Source organism: Lissotriton vulgaris, chromosome 1_1 (assembly GCF_964263255.1).
Source record: "Lissotriton vulgaris chromosome 1_1, aLisVul1.2, whole genome shotgun sequence".
NCBI lineage: Eukaryota > Metazoa > Chordata > Amphibia > Caudata > Salamandridae > Lissotriton > Lissotriton vulgaris.
This window is the reverse complement of record NC_141685.1, coordinates 1,962,720,542-1,962,745,896: the sequence shown is the minus strand read 5'-3', so window position 1 is coordinate 1,962,745,896 and position 25,355 is coordinate 1,962,720,542. Positions and strand designations below refer to the sequence as shown.

Below are 25,355 nucleotides of genomic sequence, written 5' to 3'. Positions count from 1 at the left end.
TGCTGACTGTCATGGTTGCCTCTGCATAAAGCTCCCGAGGTCCACGGGGTGAACTGTGGCCTATCTGGTGTTGTCAGTGCCCTTACTGAAACCTGATGTTGGACACCTCAACGACCATTGTAGACCCACAGGTGGCTCGTCGATAAGTGATTGGGCCCACAGAGCCAGATATGCGAGCAATCTGACGGACAATTTTGCACAGCAGGCCTGACCAATGCACAGGGGGCAGAAAGCATGTGGTAAATACCCTTGGTCACCTGGAGATCCCCCACCTCTGCTCATGGCACACAAGATGACAGGGTAACTGGAGTGCCCGACCTGGTGCTCAGACACTGAATTAGCAAGGCGGCAGAGGCCATAAGAGTCACTCTGAGTAGATCAGACGAGACATCCTAGTGTGTGTGTGATCTCTGTGGGCCCCATTCCGCCCCACTTGCTGCTACCAGCGGATACAGGCTGCTTCAGGAACCACTGTAGCCCTACTGACCTCAGGTATGTGATACTGAAGGATCCCTTTTCAACCCTCTACATGTCAGAGCATTGCATCTCTTACTGGGAGTATGAGTGTAGAAGACGGATGGACAGGCTGGCTTTCCCACTTTGCTTGCTGCCTTCTTAGTCATCAATGGTGCAACACTAAGAACGTGGTACTTTCTCAACGAGTTTGAGTTTCGAGGGCATTAGGAAGAAGTTATTTACGCCCCTCCCTTGTTATTATAGGTGCTGGATCAGGACCCCTCCTGGCTAATGGATTACATTGTCTGGTATGTGGCAATAGTAATCGCTACCACTTGAGGATTGGATCCTTTTCCGCACAACCTAGAGCATTTCTGCAACATCTGAGAGGGATGCCCTGCACCATTCCCTCTGGGACTACCGAATAGGCCGAGATCTGCTGCGGTAATACTCTGTGCCCTTGGACCAATACGAGGGATACCTGCAGTACACCAGCTGAACTTTTTTCCCTGTGCTGCACCTGAGGGTGAACTATTTCCTCTCTCCTGGATACTTGCACCACTCCCCAACCGACAATGTGGCCTGCAGCAAATCTACACTGCAAGTGCAGTGGTTTCGGGGGGTACAAGACCACCAGAAACCACAAATAAGACCCAGCAGGAAGCCTCTAAGGAGTTATCAGCAATAGGAACACAATTAGGGGTCAAGGATGAAAAAATGAAACAGATCAATGATGTGCGAAGCTTGCTGACAGACCTGATGCCACAACTACTTGGCCTGTCTTTCTCTCATCCTCCAAAATTCTACTAAATGGATAGGCCTGCTTGGTCTTAAACAGCTGTCCGGATCATGGCCTTTACGGCTTGGGTGGCCACCAAACCCAGATAGCAGCAGATTTCTCAGTTGAAACCAATTACAAATGGAAAGCCTTTCTGCAACTTAGGCCACAGCTCTGGAAGTGGAATATTAAGTATGGCCTTTTGGAACCAGTCACTATTTGGATCACAATGGATGGGAAATCGAGAGACTACACGGAGTTGGTGAGATCGGAGCTACTTTCTTGACAGTCTGGAAGAACAATGAATGTACTTATCCCCACCATTGCCCCAGACTAGGAAACCCTCGACCAATTGTTCCCCACAACACAAAAGCTCACCCATTTACCATACCTGCAGCCTACACAATAGTCTTCCCAAGCAGAAAGCTGAAAGGGACAGGGTTGACTGTTGTGTGGAGGGGCTCACACAGGTCACTACCAGGGAAAAGACGAGATGGCCTTTAAAGCCATCTCAATCAACTGACAAAGTCTGTGGGATAACATTTTGTGGCTATTAGCTAAAGACAGATGAGTATACTTAGTGACTGCTGTTACTGCCGTTGTTGCCCACATTGCCTTTAGTAGTTTTAGCTTAACTTCCCTCTCACACCTCCAGAGTATAGTCACACTCAACACTTGAGAAACATTACACTGTACTTGGGCCCCACTATCTCCAACAACCATCCCCTTGTCCTTACTGATTCACTAACCACCCATCATCACCTTCAGTTGCAACATGGTCAGGGAGACCTGGTTATAAACTCTCTCTGGGGCTCCACCCCACCCCTCCCTTCCTCATGTCATGGTTAAGATGTAAAAGCGCTATCAATAGGTTCCTTTTCTCCCACAAAGCCTAAAGCTGATCTCGAGGGTTCAGAATCCCCAATGAAAGACACACTTGTGAACTTTGGCATTTTATTGCATTTACCAAACTCTCACACATCTCTAGGTCATAGGTGTGATTGCACAGCTCATTGACTAGAGCTACTGAACTCCAGTGACTGTTCAGCACCGTGCCACATCCAGTTCTACTCCTCTCCCCTACCTCTTTTATCACAGCTCAACCTCCCTTGCGTGTACCCCTGACACTCCCTTCATCATTCTCTATTCTATGCATCTCTGCACTTGAAAAAGCATGTAACCACCTATCTGACAGACAACAAAGGCTAAGTCAAATCCCTTAAATCCTTATGGTGGATGCAAAAGCCACCATCAGAGCAGATTAGGAGAGGCTTGGCAATAGCCAATATTTGCAGAGCAGACCAGCAGGGAACCTAGGAAAAAGATATCTAATGCCTGGCATGAGCGGACATCGCACATCCAATTGAGCATTCTAGATGTAGGCTTGAAATGGCCAAAGTGGATCTCAATACCTTATAAAGCACGAAGGTCATGTTGATGTTATACAGACTTAAGATTCACCATTATGAACAAGAGTAAAGCCATGCCATTTACTGGAGGCACAATAAAACAATGAAAGGGGCTGATCATCATTCATGACATATATTGTCCTAGAGGGAAACTGCCCTCCAACCCACAGGTGATTGCTGAGGCGTTGGCGAATTAATAGAAGGAGCTGTACAACTCAGAGGAAGCGCATGATTATACGTTCTTTGATGTACTGACACTCCATGACAAAGGACAAACCTTACTAATGTTGGACATTAGGGAGGAGGAAATAGTTCAAGCGATCTCCAGTCTCCTGTTTAATAAGACCTCGAGGCAGATGGCTTCCCGTATGAATTCTTCCAGTGGATGGCATCTGAACCAGTGGATTTCCTCTATGAGCCTTATAAAGAAGCGGGGGAGATGTTGGACAGCTTATCCTCCCACTTAAATTCAGCTCTTATAATGGGCCTTCCAAAACATGGGAGGGATCTGCTTCAGTGTAGTGACTACCAGCCAATTATCCTTCTGAACCTGGATACAAAAATTCTAGCATCAACCCTAGCCAAACACCTAAATTATTGATACCCATAGTGGTACACTATTCACAGGTATGATGTGTACCAGGCAGAACCTCCCATAGTCATCTTGGTACCCTGGCCCACATAGAGTGGCTCTACAAGTTAAGCACTGAATACAAAATACCTTTCAATGAGAAAATATTTGCCAATCAATGTCAAACAGAACATCAGCCTGATCCACAACACATTCATAACATTGGAAATATATTATTTTTTGTCTTACATACCCTTTCATGGGAGTTCGCTTAAGAGGGGGATATTTTTCCCATGCGGTCTCCTGGTTTATTACAGATGTACAGACATTCTTAGAAAACACAATGACTATATAACTTACAATAATTCCTAGTTACAAATCACTTTCCGCAGCCTACTCTGTCCGGTTGTTTCAGTTTTTTGTTGGTTACTATTACCATTTCCTTAATTTTACAATAAATGGAAACCAATGTCCTCCAAAAACATTAGCGGAAGCCACAAGCATGATACCTGAATCCCATCTTTGCAGGCCTTCTCGATCTCATGGTAATCGCTGTGCGTGCACAAGGGACAGGCATCTGCATGTTCCCATAGGAAGAAGAAGGTGCAGCCATCACATGTTCCAGCTGGGCAGTTTCTGAAGAATAAAAACCCACTTAAAGCACTTGTGACGATGACACAGAAAACGAACATTTTTATCTGCTGCCGAACACCACATTTAACAAGTATTTACGAATATTTGAAACTCGAAGCCAAGATGCACAATTCCATAGATGCACTCCATTTTGGTAAGTCAAATCCCCAACCTGAGTTTGGTACTTCAGCAAGTGTTGGACTTGACATCCTTGGCGTGGTTCTCCAAAATATTTAGCCTTCATTCCTCCTGTTTTACTGAATTCGATTTTGTTGGCTCTGGGACACTTTACCTGTACTAATGAGTGCTAAAATGTTTATGCACACTCCCCTAAACACGGTAAAATTGCTTACATCTAATTGACATACTTAATTTACTGGTAAGTCCCTAGCAAAGTGGTATACAATATACCCAGGGCTGGTAAATTAAAAGCTACTAGTGGGCCTGCAGAACTTATTGTTCCACCCACTTAAGTAGCCTTTTAAAACCTGTCTCTCCCCTGCCACTATAGCCTGTATGTGCAATGTTAAACTGCCATTGTGGCCTGGCAAAATATACCTTTTGCAAGGCCTAAACTTTCCCATTTAATACATACAAGTCACCCCAAGGGTAGGCCCTAAACAGTCCATGGGGCAGGGTGCAGTCTATGTATTTATTACATTTGACATGTACTATTAAGTTTTACTTCTTGGTAGTGAAAAATATTCACTTACATTTTTCACAATTGCAAAGCCTACCTCTCCCACAGAATAACATAGGTTTAACTTATTGTATTTAATTAGTAATAACATTTGTTTGGGGGTAAGTGGGAGGTCATGTTTGTTGTCTGTGGAATTGTAATTTAAATCCTTAAAGTGGTAAAGTCAAGTGTTAAGTCACAACTCTGTAAATGCCACTTTTAGAAAGTTGTCTTTTTATTGCTCCAACAATTTAGTGCTTGCACATGACTAGGTGCAGTTAGCAGTTTGTGTGTGTTTATTCCTACCAGACAGACACACAATAGAGGATCTGGGAGTTGGCAAGATTGCCCATCTTGACTTGATGAGGGAGGCGGCCTGTCATCTGTCACACTTGCACTTCAAAGACCCCGCCTCAGCTTACACACAAAGGACTTCAAACTAGCCTATTGTGCCTACAGACTCAGATCAGGAGAGGGACGCAGGAAATTCCAGACACATCTGTAGGGGTTGGACTCCAGAAATTTCTTCCACTTCAAAGTGGACACCAGGTGTAAAAAGGGAACCCTCACACCTACTCTTCAGTACACTCCTCGACCTGTGGATACTACAAAAGAAGGATTGCCCTGCTGCCATAGGATTACTTTGCTGCCTGACGCCTTCCCTACTGTCTGAAAAGGAAGACCTGACCTGCGCCCAGGCTGAAGCAACTCCAAGGGTCAGCTGAACGACCTCCTATGAAGGGCTACAGTGACACGACAAGCTCCAGAGGCCTTTCTGCAACTGCTGAGCTTACCTGCTCTACTGCACAAGCCTGGGCCTGCAACTGGACCTGCTAAGGTCCTTCTGGCCTCTACTGGAGTGAGTTCCTAATCCCAAGATGTGCCTCTCATGTCCTGGACCCTTGGTTTGACAACAGTGGAGCTCCTCCTACAACAAAAGGAGACGTCCTAAAGTTTTGGGCTCTTCATGACCGTGAACGGACCCATACATGCCAAAATATTTCTGCCAGCCCTGACCTTAAACATGAAGCTCCAATGAACCAGACTTTTTACACTACAGTGACCCCTATCAATGACCGGCAACACAAGATCTGCACTTTGTGATACAGTATTAACAGCTCATGGTGATGGCCAATGCAAAGCTCCAGCATGACCATCCACAACGGCCAACAGAATCTTTGAACTATAGCTACGACTGTCCGTGATGCCAGGCCTGCTCTTCCTGTTACATTGATGACCACCTGCGATACTACCCATGCTCCTCGCAGTCTCCTCTGCCGTGAATAAACATTTTCGTGCTGAACTGCAGAGGGTAACTTTTCAACTAGACTATTTGGGCGCTGTTTTGGGGCCACACTCAATTGTGGTCGGCCTGTAGTTCTCTCTGACAAGGATTGTGGTTGTTACTTGAGTAGGGTTTCACCTCCTTCAAGCAACAACCCAGTTCTTCACCGTAAGACATTGAAGTGTAAAATCCATCTGAAGTAGAAAGGATGATCATTGCCCGTGAGAGCAACATGAAGCACAAGAGCTTTCAGTCCATTGAAGTTGGTAGCAGTACTGTGTTATAATATGCCTGTTTCATGTGTAGTTTTTGAAGCAATGGTTTTAGTTTTAGTTTGCATGTTTTGTATGTTTTTTACTAACCAAGTTTTTATGGTTATGAATATAAGATATATATTGTTTTTAAATCGAGACAGTAAAGTACTACTATTACTATTTGTTACAGTATGCAAGGTCAAAATGAATCTGGACAGGAAGAAGTCAATGGAACTACACAGATTGCTATGAAGAAATTACACAGCAGCTAAGGCAAACAAGCTACAACATATCCTAGCCCATTGGCACAATGGTTAAAGGGTGCACATCACTGGCTGCAAGCGGTGCAGCTGCTAGGGCAGAACTAACAATACAACATTAATCAGGAAACACTATATAATTTCAATGTTCAGAAGCATCACACAAAAAAAACTGTTGAGTGGTTTGTTCTATATCCTTTATTAGTAAATCTCCATAAAAGGTGATCCTGCCATAGCTGCCATATTTTTCTCTGAAAGGAACTTCTTCAGGGAATCAATATGTTTGTACATCCCAAGAGATGTCACCACCAGAATCCGTCACTGACACCGAGAGAATGCCACCTTGAACATACTGTGTCAGCCACAGATTCTGGTCGTGACATCTGAAATTGTGAATTATGGCTGTATGGAAAAGACTCAACAGTGGATGATTTATATACATATGTACAATTAATCAAGACAATGAATTGAATGCGTTGGGGCATATGAACACATTGGTGCTGTTCACACTTCATCAAGTAGCTCCTCAGTGATAACCTTAGTCTTAGGCAGACTTTTTAACAGTAGCTTTTGTGAAATATTTAGTGCAAACCCGACAAACTGGGCTGTGTTTGTAATAACTACTTTTAAAAGATCATGAAGAAACTTTTTAGCTGGTTCCTAGATGGAGATAGCACTATTTAATTTGAATAATAACTCTAAATGCTTTTCTAACTAACAGTTTACCTTGCGTCAGTGAAAATAGTTTTTGGGGGGCCTAGCTACTGTAAGGACATGTTTTGCATTAAACGTTTACACATCCTTCTTTTAAATATCATGCACCATGCCTTATTTGGAATTAAGGCTTACTTAGAAGGGACTTATTATTCGTTAAAAGGAGGGGTTAGGCCTGCCACAAGAGTTTATTTTTGTAGATCAAATTGCAGTATTTAAACTGCTACATTTAGGCTACAATGGTAGGCCTGAATCCATGCTTTAAACTGTCACTGCAGTTGATGGCACAATAGGCGATTCAGTCCACTAGTAACATTAAACTTACAGGTTGTGGGTTTACTTCTTACCATATATTAGGGGCTTATAGGCAAGTTAAATATGAACAAATTAAGTATTTTATAGAATTCACAGTTGCTCCACAGAGTGTCTCTTCTGCAATGAAACTGTTAAAGGGCACTTACTGCACACCATCGGCTCAAATAAAAAAGATAGGTTTTTTGTTCTTCACTAAACTGTAATTCCAAGATTGAATGAAATGATGTTGGAAACGTATTCCATGTTTAGCTAGACAATACAGAGAAGGACAGCCCTCCAATTCTAGCCAGGCGAAACCTCAGTAAATATGCCAACTAGGCGTACACGAATTTCATCATCCTGAAAGGAGGAGCAGAGGCAATTTGCTACTAGTTAGGAATGGTAAAGTGTGCAGAGATCTACAACCAGCCAAAACAGATAGGGCAAAAATCTAGGGATACATCATGGTAAGGATAATAATTTCCTACTGTAACATTTTAAATAAGTAATAAATGATTCGATTACCTTGATCAAAGGAACAGGTTCCAAATAGTTTACTTTAAAATACAAGTTTAGGTGTTCATAATTTTCCGTATTGAAATGGTTATGGTGGTATTACACATTTTACTTATTACAAAGACAGTGACTCTGGTCATAAAACTGTAATACTAGTAACACAAATTCAAAATAAATTACCTGGGCACAGAAAGTTCTCCTTCACCAGTTTTCGTAGGGTTGCACCTCATAGATATAACAGTGGCTCGTCCATTGTCGCAGGAAGATGTAATTTCAGATGCCCTGTGACAGAGAAGACAAATTGCTTGACATTTATATATACAGTTATGTTTGGTACCTATAAATCAGAAGGGACTATAGGGGAAATGTACACATTTCTCTATATTTATGTAGCAATATCTTTATGTCACAGGACTGTACAATAAATGCTGCTGTGAAAAAGTGCAATGACTTATATTCTTCAAGTAAAGTACCCCTGCATGTGAGTACCAAACACAAAAGGAGTAAGATGATATGCTCACAGACCATAAAATATGACTCTGGAAAGGCACCAGTCATAAATTGAATAGTAACAGTAAGGAATTGTTAACAAGTGAGAGCATAATAAATTGTAGGTAAATAAAAAAAAATACCATACTTATTATGTAAGGAGAAGGATGAAAATGGATACCCTCAGTAGTGTAAAGCCAGGACTCCTCACAAGTCATTAATAATTTAAAAGAAAATTAGAACACAGCAGTTTAAATGTTACACATGTATCATTCTTGTAAGAAAATGGGTTATTATAAGTGAAGGATAGGAGTCCTTCACAGGTAAAAAACAGCAACCTTCTGTCTACTGGGAACAAAGTACCCCGTTGTAGCACCTGACCCTCACAGGGTTGCAAGGGAAGTAGCCTAGGAGACGGGACATGGGCTAGTACCCCAGTTTGCAAGCGCACAACAAACAACACTCATTGAACCTGGTTTAGTCAGTGCTTTTACTTCTAAAAACTAAAAGAACTTTTTTACACACATTACTCAAAATTAGGCATGAATGTACAAATATATACATGTAGATAGGTGGAAATCGCTATGGGGACACAATCCTAATAGTTTGCACCTCTATCGAGCCCTGTACATTAAGACCACAATAAACCCCATACCTTCGCTAGACACAATGCAATGGGTGGTAGTTATCAAGATATGCCACAAGTCATTCTACACCAATGTGAAAATAAATTTCAACATATGTGTGATATATACAACATTTTGAACATGCAATTTAACAACAAAAATGTGACAATCAGTGCAGAGTCAGTGGACTCCCATGGGATTACTTCCGTGAGGCGCTCCATACCTTGTACAAAAAAATGTGTACAAGGTATAGAACGCCTCACGGAAGTAACCCCATGGGAGTCCACTGATTCGTTGTCACCAGTGGACTCTGGTTCTCATCATTAGCGCTTCCATATCAACAAAAATTGTGACGACAATAAACTTTTATAAATCTAAGCAGTGTGCAAGTTTTGTGAGCAAATACTATCCCTAATCAGTGAGTTGTGATTAGCTGGATAAAATAAGCTATAGGACGTGTCTCCCTATTGCTTAACTCCTGACCCCTAACAAAGTGGTACCTACTGCTATTAGGACTACCTTGTTCTATTAAAAATGAGGTAAACCATCACTAGCTAACATTCTTTAGTCTCTGCCGTGGGTTTGCTTGTTTAAAACACACTCAGTTACCTTCTAATTTTAGAGGGCCAACATGTTTCATTGCTTATTATGATTTGTGGCAATTTCTTCAGGGCAAAGGTCCGATCTCATCTTTCTGCTTCAGATCAGCGATCAATGAGTACCGCTATCATGTCCTCTTTGGGCATACCGGTGACCCTTTGTTCATAATATGTGTTGCGGTTGTCAATCCCCAACTACCTTCGGTTAATCGGGTGTATGTTTGGGCGGTGTTATTCATCACCCGATTAACCAAAGGTAGTTGGGGATTGACAACCGCGAAACATATTATGAACAAAGGGTCACCGGTATGCCCAAAGATGGTGAGATCTGACCCTTGCCCTTGACCTTGTGACAAGCTACCTGTGCACAGATAATAGGCTGAGCTAGAGGGTAATCTCACATGTAGTTTGAACATGTGTGCAGGTGTTCACATCACATGCTCATGAGGTAATGCTCCCAGAGTCTCCTACACTAGCTGTCCAGCAACATGCCTTATTTTAAGTGGTTAGCACATCCAATCCATTATTACAGAGTTTCTATTGAATTCACAGTGAAAGTTCAAAACCAGGTACTTCAAAAGCAAACAATCCAGTGGGATTAAAGAGGTGGAACCCATTTGCTACAGTTCTCATATAGTGCACTAGCACTCGTGGGTATGTAGGTGCTTTAGACCTAAGACCATCACATTAAATAGAATGAGCATGTGCAATAACCATGAGTAGAATATTCCTATATAATGTACAAGAGCAGACACAGCCATAATGTTGAGTTATTTAAAGGGATAGTTGACTTTAGTAAATTTAATATAAAGGCAAGCATTAGAAGTATAAGGAAGAGGGACCACTGTGTCTTTGGTTGCTTCCTTAAATGGGCTAGGTTCTAATAATGAATGGAAAAGAGTTCTAATTTGAGATCACCTCCCAAAGACCAAGTGATTCTAGGTCAACACCAGAGATAGATATCAGATCAGAAAGGTAGCTTGAGCTGACATTCTTCTTCTTTGCTATGAAGGCAAAGGAGTAGAGTTTGAAGGTTATCCTTGCATTTAAAAGGTAGCCGTGGAGTTTCCTGATAATGAGGCAAGAACTAGTCTCATTTTTAATATCAGATGCTCCATGATACCGCAAAATGTAGAATAGATTTTAGCAGCACAATATATGACTGACAGCCTTTGCTAGACCCAAGTTACTGATCTTGTGTCAAGAGATCACAGAGCATGGATGACAATTTTCAAGCACTCTTAACAAACGAGGCGTTTCATTTTATTTTTATAGAGTAGCTCAGAGGTGATTCTTTGAACACATTATTGCGTGGTGAGTTTAGTATCAGGGAATGGTGCATGGTGTAAGTACCCTGAAAGTATGGGAGAGACCATCCGGTTTCAAAGGTACGGAATTTGGAGTTTAGCTTGCATTTGTGCAAAGGAGATAAATGAAGGAACTCTATCGGAGCTGAAAGTCTTTGAGCAAATACATTTTTATCAATGTTGAAACATGATCATAGCAACAAGTTGTCCGTGATGGTGTGTTTTTAAAGGCAAATTTGAGTGTCATTAAAGAAGGCCACGTCTACCTTTGCAAAGTCTAGACAAAGGGGATGTAAGCACAAGTTTTAGTATGCAGGTGGGAGGATCGAACTCTGAAGTATGTCACATGCATTTCTGCTTCCTCTGAGTTTTGGTTCACCAGATCCATAATTTGGTTCCTATTAGTGAGGAATAATGAAAAACAACTCAACATTATGCACTAGGCCTTCGATTCCCATGCAGTGTCCCAAGTAGTGATTTAGGCTTCTGTGGTTAATTGCACTGAAGGATAAACGAGCAGGAGTAAAATGTTTCCAAAATGCGAAAAAGAGGATTAGGACCATAACACTTACTGTTTTGATGCTGTAATGTGGACAGAAACTTGACTGGTGGACAGATAGTCATTGCTATATGATGCTGAAATCAGTCAGTTGGCTTACAACACACCATTCTATTGCTTTTGGACACAGGGCAGTGATATGAAGGAGCAAAATACTGCTCTGCCGAAACAAAGGCTTGATTACAGCACCCATATTACCATGCTAATGTTCCAGTCAGTCCCCTACATTTTATTCGATTTTAATAGCTGCCGTTGAGCAGCCAAAACAAATAACATCATCTTGCATGATGAACTTAGCCCTTGTACAGAACGTTAAAGGTGTTCTAATAAGAGTACTTATAAAGTGGTAGTGTAAGCAAAACTGAGTTTAAAGAATATTATCCTGCATTTGCATGCAAATGAATGTGTGTCAAATGTCAGAGTGTTTAGGGAGATAAGGCAACTTAAGAATGTGAGCATGTAAAATGGAGTTTCTTAACCAGACTGAGTGTAACAATGTGACACAATTGATCAACCAAATTAACTGCCATCTCATTCCAAGACTACCGTTTCTTTCTTAGTAACTATGCTGTTTGCTTATCAATTAATTCATGTCCATGGAAGCTCATGCATTAAAGTACTTTATGAATAACTATACACAATGTCAGAGTGCTTTAACAAGCGTATTCACAAAGACCTCTTGCTGTAGATATTTGATGGTTTTCCATGTGTAGATAAAAAAAAATGTGTAAGTCAAACACAAATATTGACTTACTTGTAAAAGAAATGCACATCAGGCATGGTCCCTCGACCTGGAAACAGGTCTTCTTTGACAGTGATATTGTTAAGAGTTGTATTAATGGTGACTCCTAAATAAAATAAATACAATTTCACATACGATTATAATCAAAAATACATAATTTAAGTGCATTAAGTTAAAAAAACACATAATAAACCATCAGGAAACCAGCAATTGAAAGTGGCTTTGAAGCCATCCCATGGTAAGTAATGAGTGGCCTCCAAGCCCACTAACAGTAAACAATATGTCTCAAAGAGTCAGTGCATGCAAGATCAAGCCGAGACCTAAAAAGGGATCTCAAACAGTTTCCATTGAGTTTTTGTAATAGAATACACCCCATTACGTTTTCTATTCATCCGTCAAAACAATTACCAGCTTTCTGATGTGTTAGTGGTTATTATAAACATTTTAATTGTTGGTCAGAGCAAATGAGTGAATTTGCACTGCATTCTTTCAAAGTAGTATTAGATTGTATTCTCATACAGTGGAGGTGCCTAGTTCCAAGTGGCTGTAAAATGACTTGCACTCAACAAAATGATTAAGACCAAGAAAGGTGTATTGACTTTATACGAAGACCCACAAATGCATGTTACCAATGACCAATAATATAATCACACAATGAACTGGATCTGTAGCCCACTGTTAATGTTATGAATACATTTTTCAGCCTGGAAAGATATGGCTTGGTTACAATTTGGCTGACAGATTTTATGTTAACACTTTCCTGGAATTTACCTCTTTAGTACAGGAAATCTGAGGTATGCCAAAGGGCTCTATCATGTGTCAAGTAGACCACTGAATGAGAAATCTCTGAAAGAAAACCACCTGTGCCTATTTCTGCAGGTATGTGTAGATAATGAAACTGTATTCCCAGAGTGAATCTGTTTATCCCACCATGTTTAGGGTGATACCCAACAAGTTGTGGAAATTATACTTATCTATCCCTGAAATTCCACTGTCCTTACAGTGGAGTTATTTCACAGAGAGAGGGGCAGGGGCTGGTATACCTTTATTTCTGGCAGAGTTACCATTGTGATGTAGAATGGCAGGGACAGAAGGATGGTCAACAGTGGAATTTCTCCCATTGTCAGCACAACAAAAGGTATTTCAGAAGCAAAGTGTAACAATAAATGCCTAGGTTTACTCTGACCAACTTCTTCTAAAATGGATATGATTTTGTGTCTGTAAAACAGTGAATGGACCTTCAGCATACACAAAACATTACATGCAGTAAATACCTAGGAAAGTGTCCGCAAGGCTGATAGACTGAGATGAAAGCGCCATTCTGAAGCCTTTTCTGTCTGACGGGATTATAGTAGATTGGCAAACAAAGGATTTCACAAAATGAGATGTATCTTCGGTTACATAATCCACAACTTTTGAGGTAACATCTGTAACGTTGTCAGTACAAAGAGCATTTTTGTCCCCCTTAAAAAAATGAAAATCAGGATAACATGTTAGTATTCTGCATTTCCAGATCTGGTAATGTATTATGTAAGGTTACAGGAAGTTCATTCACAAAAGGTGTGAAGACTTTTCAAAGAAGACCAAATTCCCCCAACAATGTGAAATCTGCCATGCAGAGCTGCACTAGTGGCAAGTTTCCAGAACTACTTAAAGAAACCTTTTGTCACATCCTACTTGACGTATGATTTGACATTTTTGTTTTCATGATTCTACAATGTGTCAATTATGTCTGTGGGAATGTGAATGTCTTCATGCAATGGCACATTTTTAGGTCAAAGCCTACCAGATAGCAAAGATGTCTGGTTGTGAAAATACTTCTTGTGGGCATTCTGAAAGCTTCCCTGGGTATGTATTCAACCCTTGTTTATCATTGGCTTTGAGGTTTGTAACTAACATTTTCTGGCTTTCTATTTGTTAACTTGCTTTTGTTTTAGGCTGTCCAGCATGACTTCATCCCACCCGTGAAGCATGCCTGTTAGTATGATTTTATGACATTTCACTCTATTTTATGACACTTCACTCTACGACACTCTATGCCACTCTACTCCACTCTATGACACTCCACTCTATGTAAATCAACTGTACTCCCCTCCACTCAATGTCCATTCACTGCATGACACTGCATGACACTACTCCATTCTTCACCCACTCTAGTCCATTCTTTGCCACTCAACTCTACGCCAATACTTCTTAGCCATGCTGAACAGCAGCCACTCTGGTGTACAACATTGCTAAAACACATTGGCAAAAAGTCAAAAGGTCGTGCATAGGTGTGACCCATTGGCTTTGCACAGTTTGCAATTACCATTGTGGTAGTTCCTAGTGTCGCACAGGAAACATAGTGATTCTGCCTGGTGATAGATAAAGTAAACTTGCACACTTGCAAAAAAGAGCACTTCGATTGTGCCCTGTTTTTAGACATGTATTTATATATTCATAGAGTTTAATATAGCGTAAACATGAAGCAAGAGATTATCAGAGTGCTTTAGAAATGATCAGGGCCAAAAGAGAGGGAGACGAGTAGGTCAGAAAAACAACAAGAGGATACAGGAGTACACAAAAGGACCGACATAACCGCAACACCGCGAAGACAATATACATGAGCTTATAACAAATAAAGGTGTTGAAAACAACCATACTTCCAGGAACGAAACTGGATGTAGCAGCGCCTGTCTGGGAGAGGAAGTCCATAAAAGGAAGAAAAACAAGTGTGAAAAGGAAGCATCATAACATAGTCCAAAGGGCAGAGAAGGTACATTTCAAGTATAGAAAGTGTTCCATCAATAGTGCTTTCACTTCTTTTCTGAAAGACGCCATTGAGGGATTCAGTATGGTTTCCAGAAGCAATGTGGTTCAGATTCTCAGGGCAATACGAAAGATGACTCTGTTTATCATTGTGTCACACCAAAAAGATGTTGTTCCAGCTCACAAATTTCAGAAAGATTTTTGCTCCTGGGCATAATACATAAATATTTTGGAACTAAAACACAGTGGCAGCTCCTCCACTGAGGCAGAGGAGCGTCACCCCACTAATTGAATTGAAAGCTGAATTAAAAAAAAAATGATATTAACATTAGTTTTTATCATTTTGTTTTCTGTATTCAGGTTGCACCTGAAGCCAGGGGGGGCGGGGCTGAGCTCATGATGGTTTGGCAGGGCAAGCCTTTGTATAAAGCATGCACAGCTTGCCAGCCCCCATCTGAACCCCAAACCACGGCTCTCAGACCAATCACAACGCTGCTAAGCAGCATTGTGATTGGTTAGGGGATTCTGGAAGGCTGTTTGCTTCCTGTGGAAGAAGGACAGAGGAAGAAGAGGTGGCAGCCAGCGACGGTGGTATAGATAAGTGCTTATATTTTTGTTATTTCCCACTCCATAATACCAGCCTTATGAGATAATCTACTGCAAAAAATATTATATATATATATATATATATATATATATATATATATATATATATATATATATATATATATATATATATATATATATATATATATATATATAATAAATTGTTTCTTCTTGCTTATTTCCTATTGGCGACTACCCTGTGAACCATGTACTCATGTTTATATATGCATTCCTTTGTTTCATTTGCTATAAAAGGACACGCTTCATCACTATTGCATATAGCCCTTTTCCCTTTACTTAGAAGGCAAATCAATGCTTGATTTTCTATTGAACGTACCAAAACGTTATGCTTATGATCAATATGCCTTTAAGCTAACCTGGCCGATGGGCCAGCTTATACACTGTATTATTCTTTACATTAAGTTTTTATAATTTTGGTCCGGGTCTCTCATTCTTATCGAGAATGTTAGTCTCATTTCTATGTGTAAACCCAAATGTATTAGAGATGGTCCAATCGGAGAGCACCAATGTCCGAATAGGGACTGCACTGCATTGGGTAAGCAAATGAGAGACAGATTTGCGTTCTGACAGATCAAGTAGCAGAGACTGGTTTTGATTGGATCTGCTTGGCATTGACTGGATCTACTTGAATGATGTAAGTTCTCTACAGAGCCAATTACAGTACCTTCATAAATAATGCAGCTTTTGTCACGAGATTTAAACTGACCCAGTCCCAACCCAATCCTGATTCCTGAAGATGAGACTTTTGTTGCAGAAACCCAAATCAGAAGGTTGTATCAGTAGAGAATTGTGCTCAAGTGAATGGTAAGTGAAGAGCCAAGCTGTACATGTTGAAAATTGCAGTTTGAAGTATCGTGGTGGAATGCAGTGGCCAGATGTTGAAGTCTACTATGTGGCATTAACTCTTGGACTTGTGTGGATGGTAGTTATTGTGGGTTTTTCAATTTTTGAAGCAGAAAAAGTGGGAATTGTTTATGTATATGGCATAAAATTGAAGAGAGGTACCTCAATTAGATTTGTCAAACTGTTGAATTTGTCTGCTCATGTGTCAGCTATCAGCCACACCAAGATAAGGATTTAACATTTCTATGGTGTGAATATACTAAACGAGCTAGGTCATTATTCATTAAGGACCGAGTATGGTGTGTGCAGTAGGCTCCTACAGGTTGACAGTCCACAGGTGAGCGAAAGTAGGTAGTATCCTCAGTGTTGTGGAAATGTCTTTATGGAATGAGCAGACAAAACGATAACTCTGAGAAAGGTAGTTAAGGAAATGCTGGCCGTAAACAGGTGTTTATGTCACTAGGTGCCATGCAGGGATTGGCTGGCAAACACTGAAGCCGCGCTACAACAGGGTGACCTTTGAATGAGACATGCTGGTTTTGGAAGTAAGATCAAGAACTCATTAGTAGGGCTAGTGCGTGAGATTGGGACGAGGACTGACTGAGAATACTGCCAGATTTGGAAATCCCTTTTCCAAAAAGAGAAAGATGCAAATAAGGAAGAGAAATTCCGGCACAACATCTAGGGTAATGGTGGCATAGAAAGGGTTAAACACAAGCATGTGGCTTAGCCAATGGCAAGAATATACATTAAAAGCTGGGGAATTATGGGTCCCACTGAGCTGCATTTTTCATATTCCCAGAATTTAAAATTTGAGCAGGAGAATGTATGACTTGAGACCTCAGCCTAGACCCACTCAATTTGAGGTCCTAAATCTTTGCAAACAGATCACAAATGAAAAGAAAAGAAAAAGCTTCACACTAAAGGTCCACAATACGGCTTACCCATGGATAAGCATACAGGATGATGACAGGCAGGAGAGATGGAGAGAGGAAGTGATCAACACAATTTGAGCTTACCCCTAACAGAGAGCAAGGAAGTAGAAAAGGAAAAGCCTAACGATAAAAAGATACTTAAGGATGTCACAGAAATGGAGAGTGAGGTGGAAGGCACTTTTATAGATGAATAGCTATATAAACCTCCCTGATACAACGCAGAACTGGCATCAGGCGCTACAGCTCAGGTAGTTGCAAAGAGCGGAGCAGACACAGTGGTTTCGCCGGAAGCTAATGCACTACAAACTTATCCAGAAAGTACCTGTTCAACCATCGACACCTGTGATACTGGGCAAGTCAGACTCAGACACCCCAACTATCTTCCTCATTAAGACAATTGTCAACACACCACAGATTCAGACCCTTTCAAGTGTTTTTCTGGACCCTAACAAATACCCATTACGTTCGCTTATACCCCACCACTGGGAGAGGCCTTGATGGTTCCTGTGGCAATACAACCATTGCGACTCCACAAGCTACCCCACAGTACAAGGGATAAACCCTTCAGTGATTACATGTTGAGCACCTAAAAGCTTAACTTAAAGAGATTGCAAATGGCAACGTTGAGAAGGAATTCTTAGGACGATACCTTGGGAGTGTATTACCCTACTTGGTAAGGAAGCTGCAACGGTGGCACGTGAAGCGTATATGAAAACAGAAAAGTGGGAGATTAATGTGGATTTGATTTGACTCAAAGATAGAAACTGCAAAAGAATGTCAGGATGATGACGGGAGACTAAAAATGTAGCATGTTAAAATTGCGGAGATTAAAGGTATGCAAAATACTGAACCGTGAATATCAAGGAGTTTTCATACAGGTTTTATCTTACTTAAGCAATTACTCAGTCTATGCCAAAATAAGCAACACATGTCTTCATCCATTTTATCTAGCAATAGTAAAATTTCATGGACTAGGGTTTTCTCTAGATATTGGAACAAATAGGGAGGGGCACAGTATAAAAAAATAAATCAGGCATATCATTACCTACTAGATTAGACTGACATCTACAGAATTTGAAAACCTATTCCTGCAAGTGAGTAAAGAAAAGCTAATGGAACTACTCTTAATCATATACTTTTCTAAAACTGACTCAAACGTCTTCAAATATTCCTAGCACCCATTGTCACTATACCATATCTTCAAAACGTACACATTTTATTTATTCAATAGTTAATAGTTCTTTATGTCTTGTATTCCTACCCCATAAAGTAATTCTATTGGTCATCATCAAAGCACATAATACAAACTTTACCCAATCTAACAAAAAGCAAAACAAGCTGCGTGATCATTTCTAATAATTTAAACTAATTAGCATCTTCTTTTCGGGAAAAGAAACAAAAGCAGCAAAATCAATTCAATGAATACCTCACCCCAAAATATTCTTATCCTATTAAAATCATGTTATGCATGGACTACAGTGTTTATATTAGCATTACAAATGGGCAATTGGAGCAAATGTATGCCTTTCCACATTTTCAGCATGGTCACCCCTGATTTTTCACCTTTTTCTGGACTTTATTTTTGGCAAGTATTAGACGTTTCAGTGCCCTGGAGAAACTAGTATTAAGATCTACAGTGTGTAAGCCTGGCCCCAAAATGGTACTAGTGATTGGTCTAGTTCAGTTTCCTGTAAACCCACAGTAGATGGCTCAGATATTACACAAGTAGTGCGAAAGTTAAATGTCATATGTACATCTCCCACATATCATAAGAAATACATCTGTCAAAAACCTCACTGAGCTCTGGCTGAACTACAGGTCAAGATTAAATCTTTTTATTAGCAGCCATAAAAGGACATGAGAGTCAACAAACAATACTGAATGTTGGAACATGATGCCCTAACAGAGGTGAACCTTAGTTAACACGGACTAACAAGTCCACTACATTACAACAAAGTTCAAATTGATTTAAAGAGTCAGTCAGTCAGCTTTATTATTGGTTAAAAACCATAAAAGCACAAATTGCAAACATTTGGATAAAACATACCAATATAGATAGTACAATGGGCTTTAAAATCATATAAATGTAGAGAAATAAAAATGATTTTATATACAACATTAAAAACTTGGGCAAGTCGTTTCCATGAAAAAAAGTACACAAGAAGGAGAAGCATACCGTAAAAGTAGTGACATTAAAAAGTCCTTGTACAATGAAGTGTTTATGGTAGCGCCCTAATAACAGTTTGACATATATTAGTTTTAATGTTAGCGCTTCTCGTACACCACATCGACAAAAGATATCTAGAGGTCGCAAACACAGTCAAGGGGGAGGTATCGTATTTCAACAATCTAAAAACTTCCCTGTAATCCCTAAGGCCCATGGACTTACATAGTAAAATAATCCCTTTTGCTCTGGCCTTAGAGTAGAAAGGGCAGAAGAGCAGAACGTGCAGATCTGTCTCTTTGCTACTTTCACACCCAGGGCAAGAGCTGGCAACAAGGGGAGCGGATGACCACTTGTTCGTCACTGCCCTCACTGGAAGTGTTCCATATCTAAACTGGATATATAGTTTCTTTGCCAGTGGGGGCTGAATGTAGTCCAGGAATTTCTCAAATAGGTACTTTTCCTTGACCACCGGAAATCTCTCGGTCAACCCACCCAAAGATGAGCTTGCTAGTGTCCGATCCAATCGGTATTGCTTGAGTACGTTGACCAACAGCCTCCTCGGGTCAGGGCACAAGTTTGCTCAGGAGATAACCACATGTCACCCCTACCTAATAAATAGCAGAGCTGCTTGACATGTTTTAGCCAGGGGATTTTGTCCACACCCCTTATGGACAATAGGTCCCTTAGGTCCTCTCTATAGCTTAGCAGCTCTGGAGTAGACCAAAGACGCCTCCAGTACAGCAAGGGGAGGTTCGATATTACCTACTGAATAGGGGGCAGGCCCAGATCTAGCCGTAACGGGGTCAGGGGGTACTCTGGGGGAGTCTCAATAGGCACCTGAAGAAGCTGTTCAGTAGTAGGCAGAGAGGTGGAATTGGTATGGGCCTATAGCTCTACACCATAAAGCGCCCCCCCCCCCCCTCTCGCCTGAGCTCTATAAATTTCCAGTGGTGGACCCAAGGTTTTATAAGAACACTCGTTATAGACCTTTAAAATACCACCAGTGGCTTGCGCCAGCTTCAAGTTTGCCTTGGCCGTGTGGGACCCCCATTCCATCTTATCAATAAGGGTTACCCCTAAATATTCAAAATTGGAAACTTTTTGCTACCGCGAGCCATCTAGGTGGGGTGGGGGCAGTTGGGTGCTTTAGCATTAAAAATCATATATTTGGTTTTGGAGTGATTGATCTCCAAATTTCTAGTACTACAAAAAGAGCAGAACGCCTCCAAAGTTCTCTGAATACCCATGGAAGATTTTGATAACAATAGGGTATCGTCAGCGAACATCAGGGCTGGTATCTTACGGGCTGCTAAAGTAGGTGAGTCTAAATCCCTCGCACCCAATAGATGGTCAATCAATCCGTTAAGGAACAGAGAGAAAAGCATAGGGGCCAGTACGCAGCCCTGCCTCACACCCTTTTCCACTCGCGAGAAATACGCATGCATGGGCGGCCGTGCATGCGCATTTCGATGGGAGAAGTCGGCGCAAAATAGAAGAGGGAGCCCCGGGACGCCGTAGACCAGGTTAGTGCTTTCATTTACTTTTACTGCACTTATTACTTAAATTTATGTATGTAAAGGAGGGCGGGAGGGAGGTGGGAGGCGCGTAGTGGGGTGACGCGAAGCGCGTGAGCGAGCGTAGCATCATGCCCACTTCACGTAGCTTTGCGTAGCCCCACTACGCCTACTACGCCCACCCTTAATTCTTTTATGCTTGCCCATCTTGAAGCCTCCCAATCAGACTTGGACTCTGCGATTACACTTTTATAAGTGAATCTGGCCACTCTAATACTCTGCAGAGAGCCAAACTTGACCTCCTTGACGAGTGCAGATTTGGCCCTCCAACAGGGTTTATTAAACCAGTGGGCCTGTTTTTTTGGGCATGATCTCTTATTGGCTACGAGATAAAAGTAGCCGGCCAAAGTGGAAAATAAGTTGGTATGAATATGCTCCATCGCCTGGTTGATTTAAAGATCAAATATGCACTTACAAAGTACATCAAGCTTAAGCAAACACTGTAACTCAACAAGCCAGGAGTTAAGAAGAGGAAGGAAACATATAAGAACAAGGAAAGATTAAAGCCCTCTATCCTCAATTCTGAGGATCTAAGCACCAGGCCTGCAAAACCTAATAGGAATGTAGTAGCATTGTCCCTCGGCTGTGCTAATTTTCTCTGTCAAATACAGAACACCATCACCCTATGCTATTGTCCTGACCCTTAATAAATATCTAGGCACACTCAACCTATCAGAACAGGAGTATTTGTCCCTTGTAGACCCCCTTCAGTTTCAATTTTAGGTCAACCCATATTTGCAAACCTTGCACACCAGGTCCTCCCTAAGGCCAAGAATAGTCCTTTTTCTGGCTAGTGTCCTGGGATTCAAGCTTAGGAAAGATAGCAGAAGCCTCTCTTCCATCAGCACAGTCTTTTTCTGCACCACGTCATAAAGAATTCATAGTCTTTTACATCACCAATATTCTCTGTCATTGCAGTTTTCAATCGACTCATTCTCACCTCTCCCTCCAATCGCTCTACTCGGCCAGCCCCACTCTATAAGTCAAACTTGTCAACTGTTGCTCTATGCCATGGACTGCTGCAGCATTTTCATCAGTTTTACCCCATAAATACGTAGGCAGCACATGTAAAGGATGAGCAAGGTCTGCAAAACTGGTGTCAGCCCTGCCCGATCGGAGGGCACGTAAAACAATCCTGCCTTCCTACCCTTTTTACTGGTTCCCATACTGAACAAATATGGACCCATAGTTTATCAAGGTCCAAGTAGGCATCCACCCTCTCACAAATTGAGTGAGTGCCATTCTCAGGTTCCCACTGGAAACCACATGGGGTCATTCATAGGGCAATCTACTCAGCACTGCTGCTTGAGGCCACAAGGTGGATCCCAACGACCTGGCAGGCCAGCTGCCTTTCGCCAGCTCACCCCCAAAACCCCCCATGGTGCCTATGTGCCAACAGCAAGCAGCCTTGGTGTAACTGTATCACCTCCTCAAGGGTACATCTATCCACAATGGGTCTCTTGACATCCAACAGTAGGCAGTGCTCTACCTCTCACCCAGTAAAATGCCTGTCGCAGGCTGCCACTTCTTGCTACCAACATTGTTGATATAAAAAATAATGCTGTGCCACACCATCATTAGGCTGGATTGAACATGGATGTTGGGTTAATGCACACCACCGGAGCCACATCCACAAGACCCTATCTCCTTCTCCTTATGTCGCGTCAAAGTGGTTCACCGGTGCTTGGGCACTGGCTAATAGCTGGCCTAGCAGGGGCATAACAGAGCTCAAGAAGATCACAGGCAGCTTGCAGTTTCATCCCCTCAGAAGCAGCTTAAAGTCACTGCATTAACACACTGCAAGGCAAAGTGCATTTGCCATACAAGAAAATCTATTTTTATAATCTCACATTAAAGTGTGCTTTGTAAGCCCACAGATCAGGGAGTCTAATATATATATATAAAAAGTGGCACTCTAAGTATTTGAAATGGGTGCCGTCTCAGTGACTAAGGCCCAAAAGCTAGTTCCACTGTGTAAGTATAGCGACATTTTCCTTAAGATATTCTTAGGTTTAAATATTTATTTTACATCTTCTCTATGGAAAAGTCTCGAAAAAGTATTCAAAATTATTTTCCACCTAATTTTCAATATTGGCAAAATTAGATATGTGATACCTTCAGCACAAATGTAACTTTATTAAAAAGGATCCTCTAGCTAACTGAGTCAGAAGTACCATAAAACCAGTTTTGACACTTATCACATCTCCAGAGGCTCAAGAACATTCTTGCCTGGAGTTGATGATTCTGTCTGTGAGAGGACGAAAGCCTGGACTCTAGACCCAGGAAGGAATAAATGCACCAATAATTGGCCACATAACAGGGACTGGCTATATGTGATAACTACAAGATAGCTGGCAAAATAAAGGATAGCCTAAACACTTCTTTTGACTTGCTGATATGAAGTGGACCTGATAGCTTCCACCCTCATTCAGACCTTGACAGAGGGGAAGAGTGTTCATCTAAATAAGGGTGTGGATAGACATTTGTATAGAGCTCCTCCAGAAGCAGGAAGAGCTCAGCCATCATCAAGTTAGGATTTCTGTAATTGAGGAAGTGCTGCAAAAGTAGATTTCTCCAATCACTGGTCAGTGCACAGGAAAAGACTAACACTTTACCACCTGCCTGCTCAGAACATTCCTGGACCTCCGAACACTACATCTGCAGAAGATGTCTGACTCCTGCAAGAGGAAAAGGACATAAGAACATCTGATCCTGCTAGGAGCAACTGCTCTCCAAAGATAAAGTGGTTGCCTTCTGTTTGACAGCTCTTGGGGCCCACAATGCAGAAGGACTCCTTACTCTGTATGGGCACAGTTGAAAAGAGAGGACTGTACCATGTAGGAGTGATCCAGTGTTGAAAAGCCTGCACCGAGGACCTGGAACCTGAAGAGCCGACCAGGAAGACGTTTTCCAGAAACTGATGAAAAGAAGGACTTAATCATTTGTCCACAGCAGCAATTCTATTGCCGTGATAAACCAACTTCAGCAGCAACAAAAATAGGCTTTGTCCTGTTTTGTGCTTTTAGCACCAAATCAAGTGGCTTCAGTGGGACCTCAAAGAGGACATTTATGACTTTGAAGGACCCCCACTCATCATCTTTGGATCTTGCAGGCTGAACGATTTTGGCTTCAATTTCAGAGATTGAGGGCCTGATTCTTAGTCATTGCCAAACTCATCCGCGCAGCGCCTGCCCGATTAGGAGTTTATCTGTGATCTGGCAGGGAAAGCTTTGGTGGTCCCACAGCAGTGCCCTTCGAAGGCTAATATCTGAGCCTTAGAATGGCACCGCAATGAGAGTGCCAAAGTATGTTCCTGCACTGCCTGGACAGTGTAGTCCATGCTGCGCATGAACAGGGGTGCATATAGACAGGGGGGCACAACATGTGCCCCACTGCATGCACCCCATTGCACAGAGGCAACAGGGCCTCAGAAGGTCACCCTTGGTTTCCTCACTGCCACTCTTATCATGGCAGGCTCACCACAATGAAATCAGGCAAGCAGAAAAGTGCAGGTGGTTCATTAACATTCATCTTCCTGTCCTTTTTCATGGGAAAGTCATTTCAAAAATTGAGGATGATGGCATGCATTTATACAACACAAAATGAGAAGGAACCATTATTGTTCAGCCCTATGCACATCGAAATGCAGCACTTACCACATTTCCACATAAACTGATATTAAAGTTGTGGAAGTATTTAGTTCCCCGTGACGTGAAGCTTGGCCCATTTATCAAAGACCTTGCGTGACTAAGAGCACTAAAGTCGTATTGAAGAGTCTTGTTTTCATGAAAATATGACAGCTGACAGTCACTGAAGCAAGCCGTGTGATCCTATTAAGAACGAAAAAATATTGTTAACCAATTTACCATTAACGGAATTAAAAAGTGCTCCATCTTCAACAGCGTTTTATTTTACTTTGCTTTTTTCACATACCATTCTTTCACTTCGAAATGGCATGTGCACATTTCATGAGGTTGCATTGCACCATATAACAAACGAGTCCTCTCAGATTCTTCCTAAACAACCACTGTTTGCAATTTCATCTGCTGCTACTAGAATATGTCATTTGGTAAAATAGTTTTTATATGATTTGGTTTGGTTAAAACATATGTATTTAAAACCAATTAGCCAGGAGAAGGGTAAAAGTTTTTCACGATATTACTTTGTACTTGGATTAAAATAAACAAGCGAAGATAAACACGCACATATTTAGTTCCAGACTATATAATTCTAGTGCCCGACTGAAATAAACAAGTATTGCCAAAGACAATACTTTTTGTTTAATATAAA

General features: G+C 41.4%; 1 protein-coding gene across 1 annotated transcript in view; it reads right to left on the bottom strand.

Annotated features, from left to right (window-relative positions):
- Positions 1–25,355, bottom strand: part of ELAPOR2 (endosome-lysosome associated apoptosis and autophagy regulator family member 2) — a 407,006-nt gene that overhangs the window by 69,845 nt on the left and 311,806 nt on the right. Inside the window, exons 15-19 of the mRNA XM_086919742.1 lie at positions 24,722–24,895; positions 13,446–13,635; positions 12,184–12,277; positions 8,030–8,131; positions 3,724–3,850 (exon numbers count right to left, since the gene is read on the bottom strand). Of these exons, the coding sequence (XP_086775868.1) occupies positions 3,724–3,850; positions 8,030–8,131; positions 12,184–12,277; positions 13,446–13,635; positions 24,722–24,895 (687 nt within the window). The remainder of the gene's footprint in view (positions 1–3,723; positions 3,851–8,029; positions 8,132–12,183; positions 12,278–13,445; positions 13,636–24,721; positions 24,896–25,355) is intronic.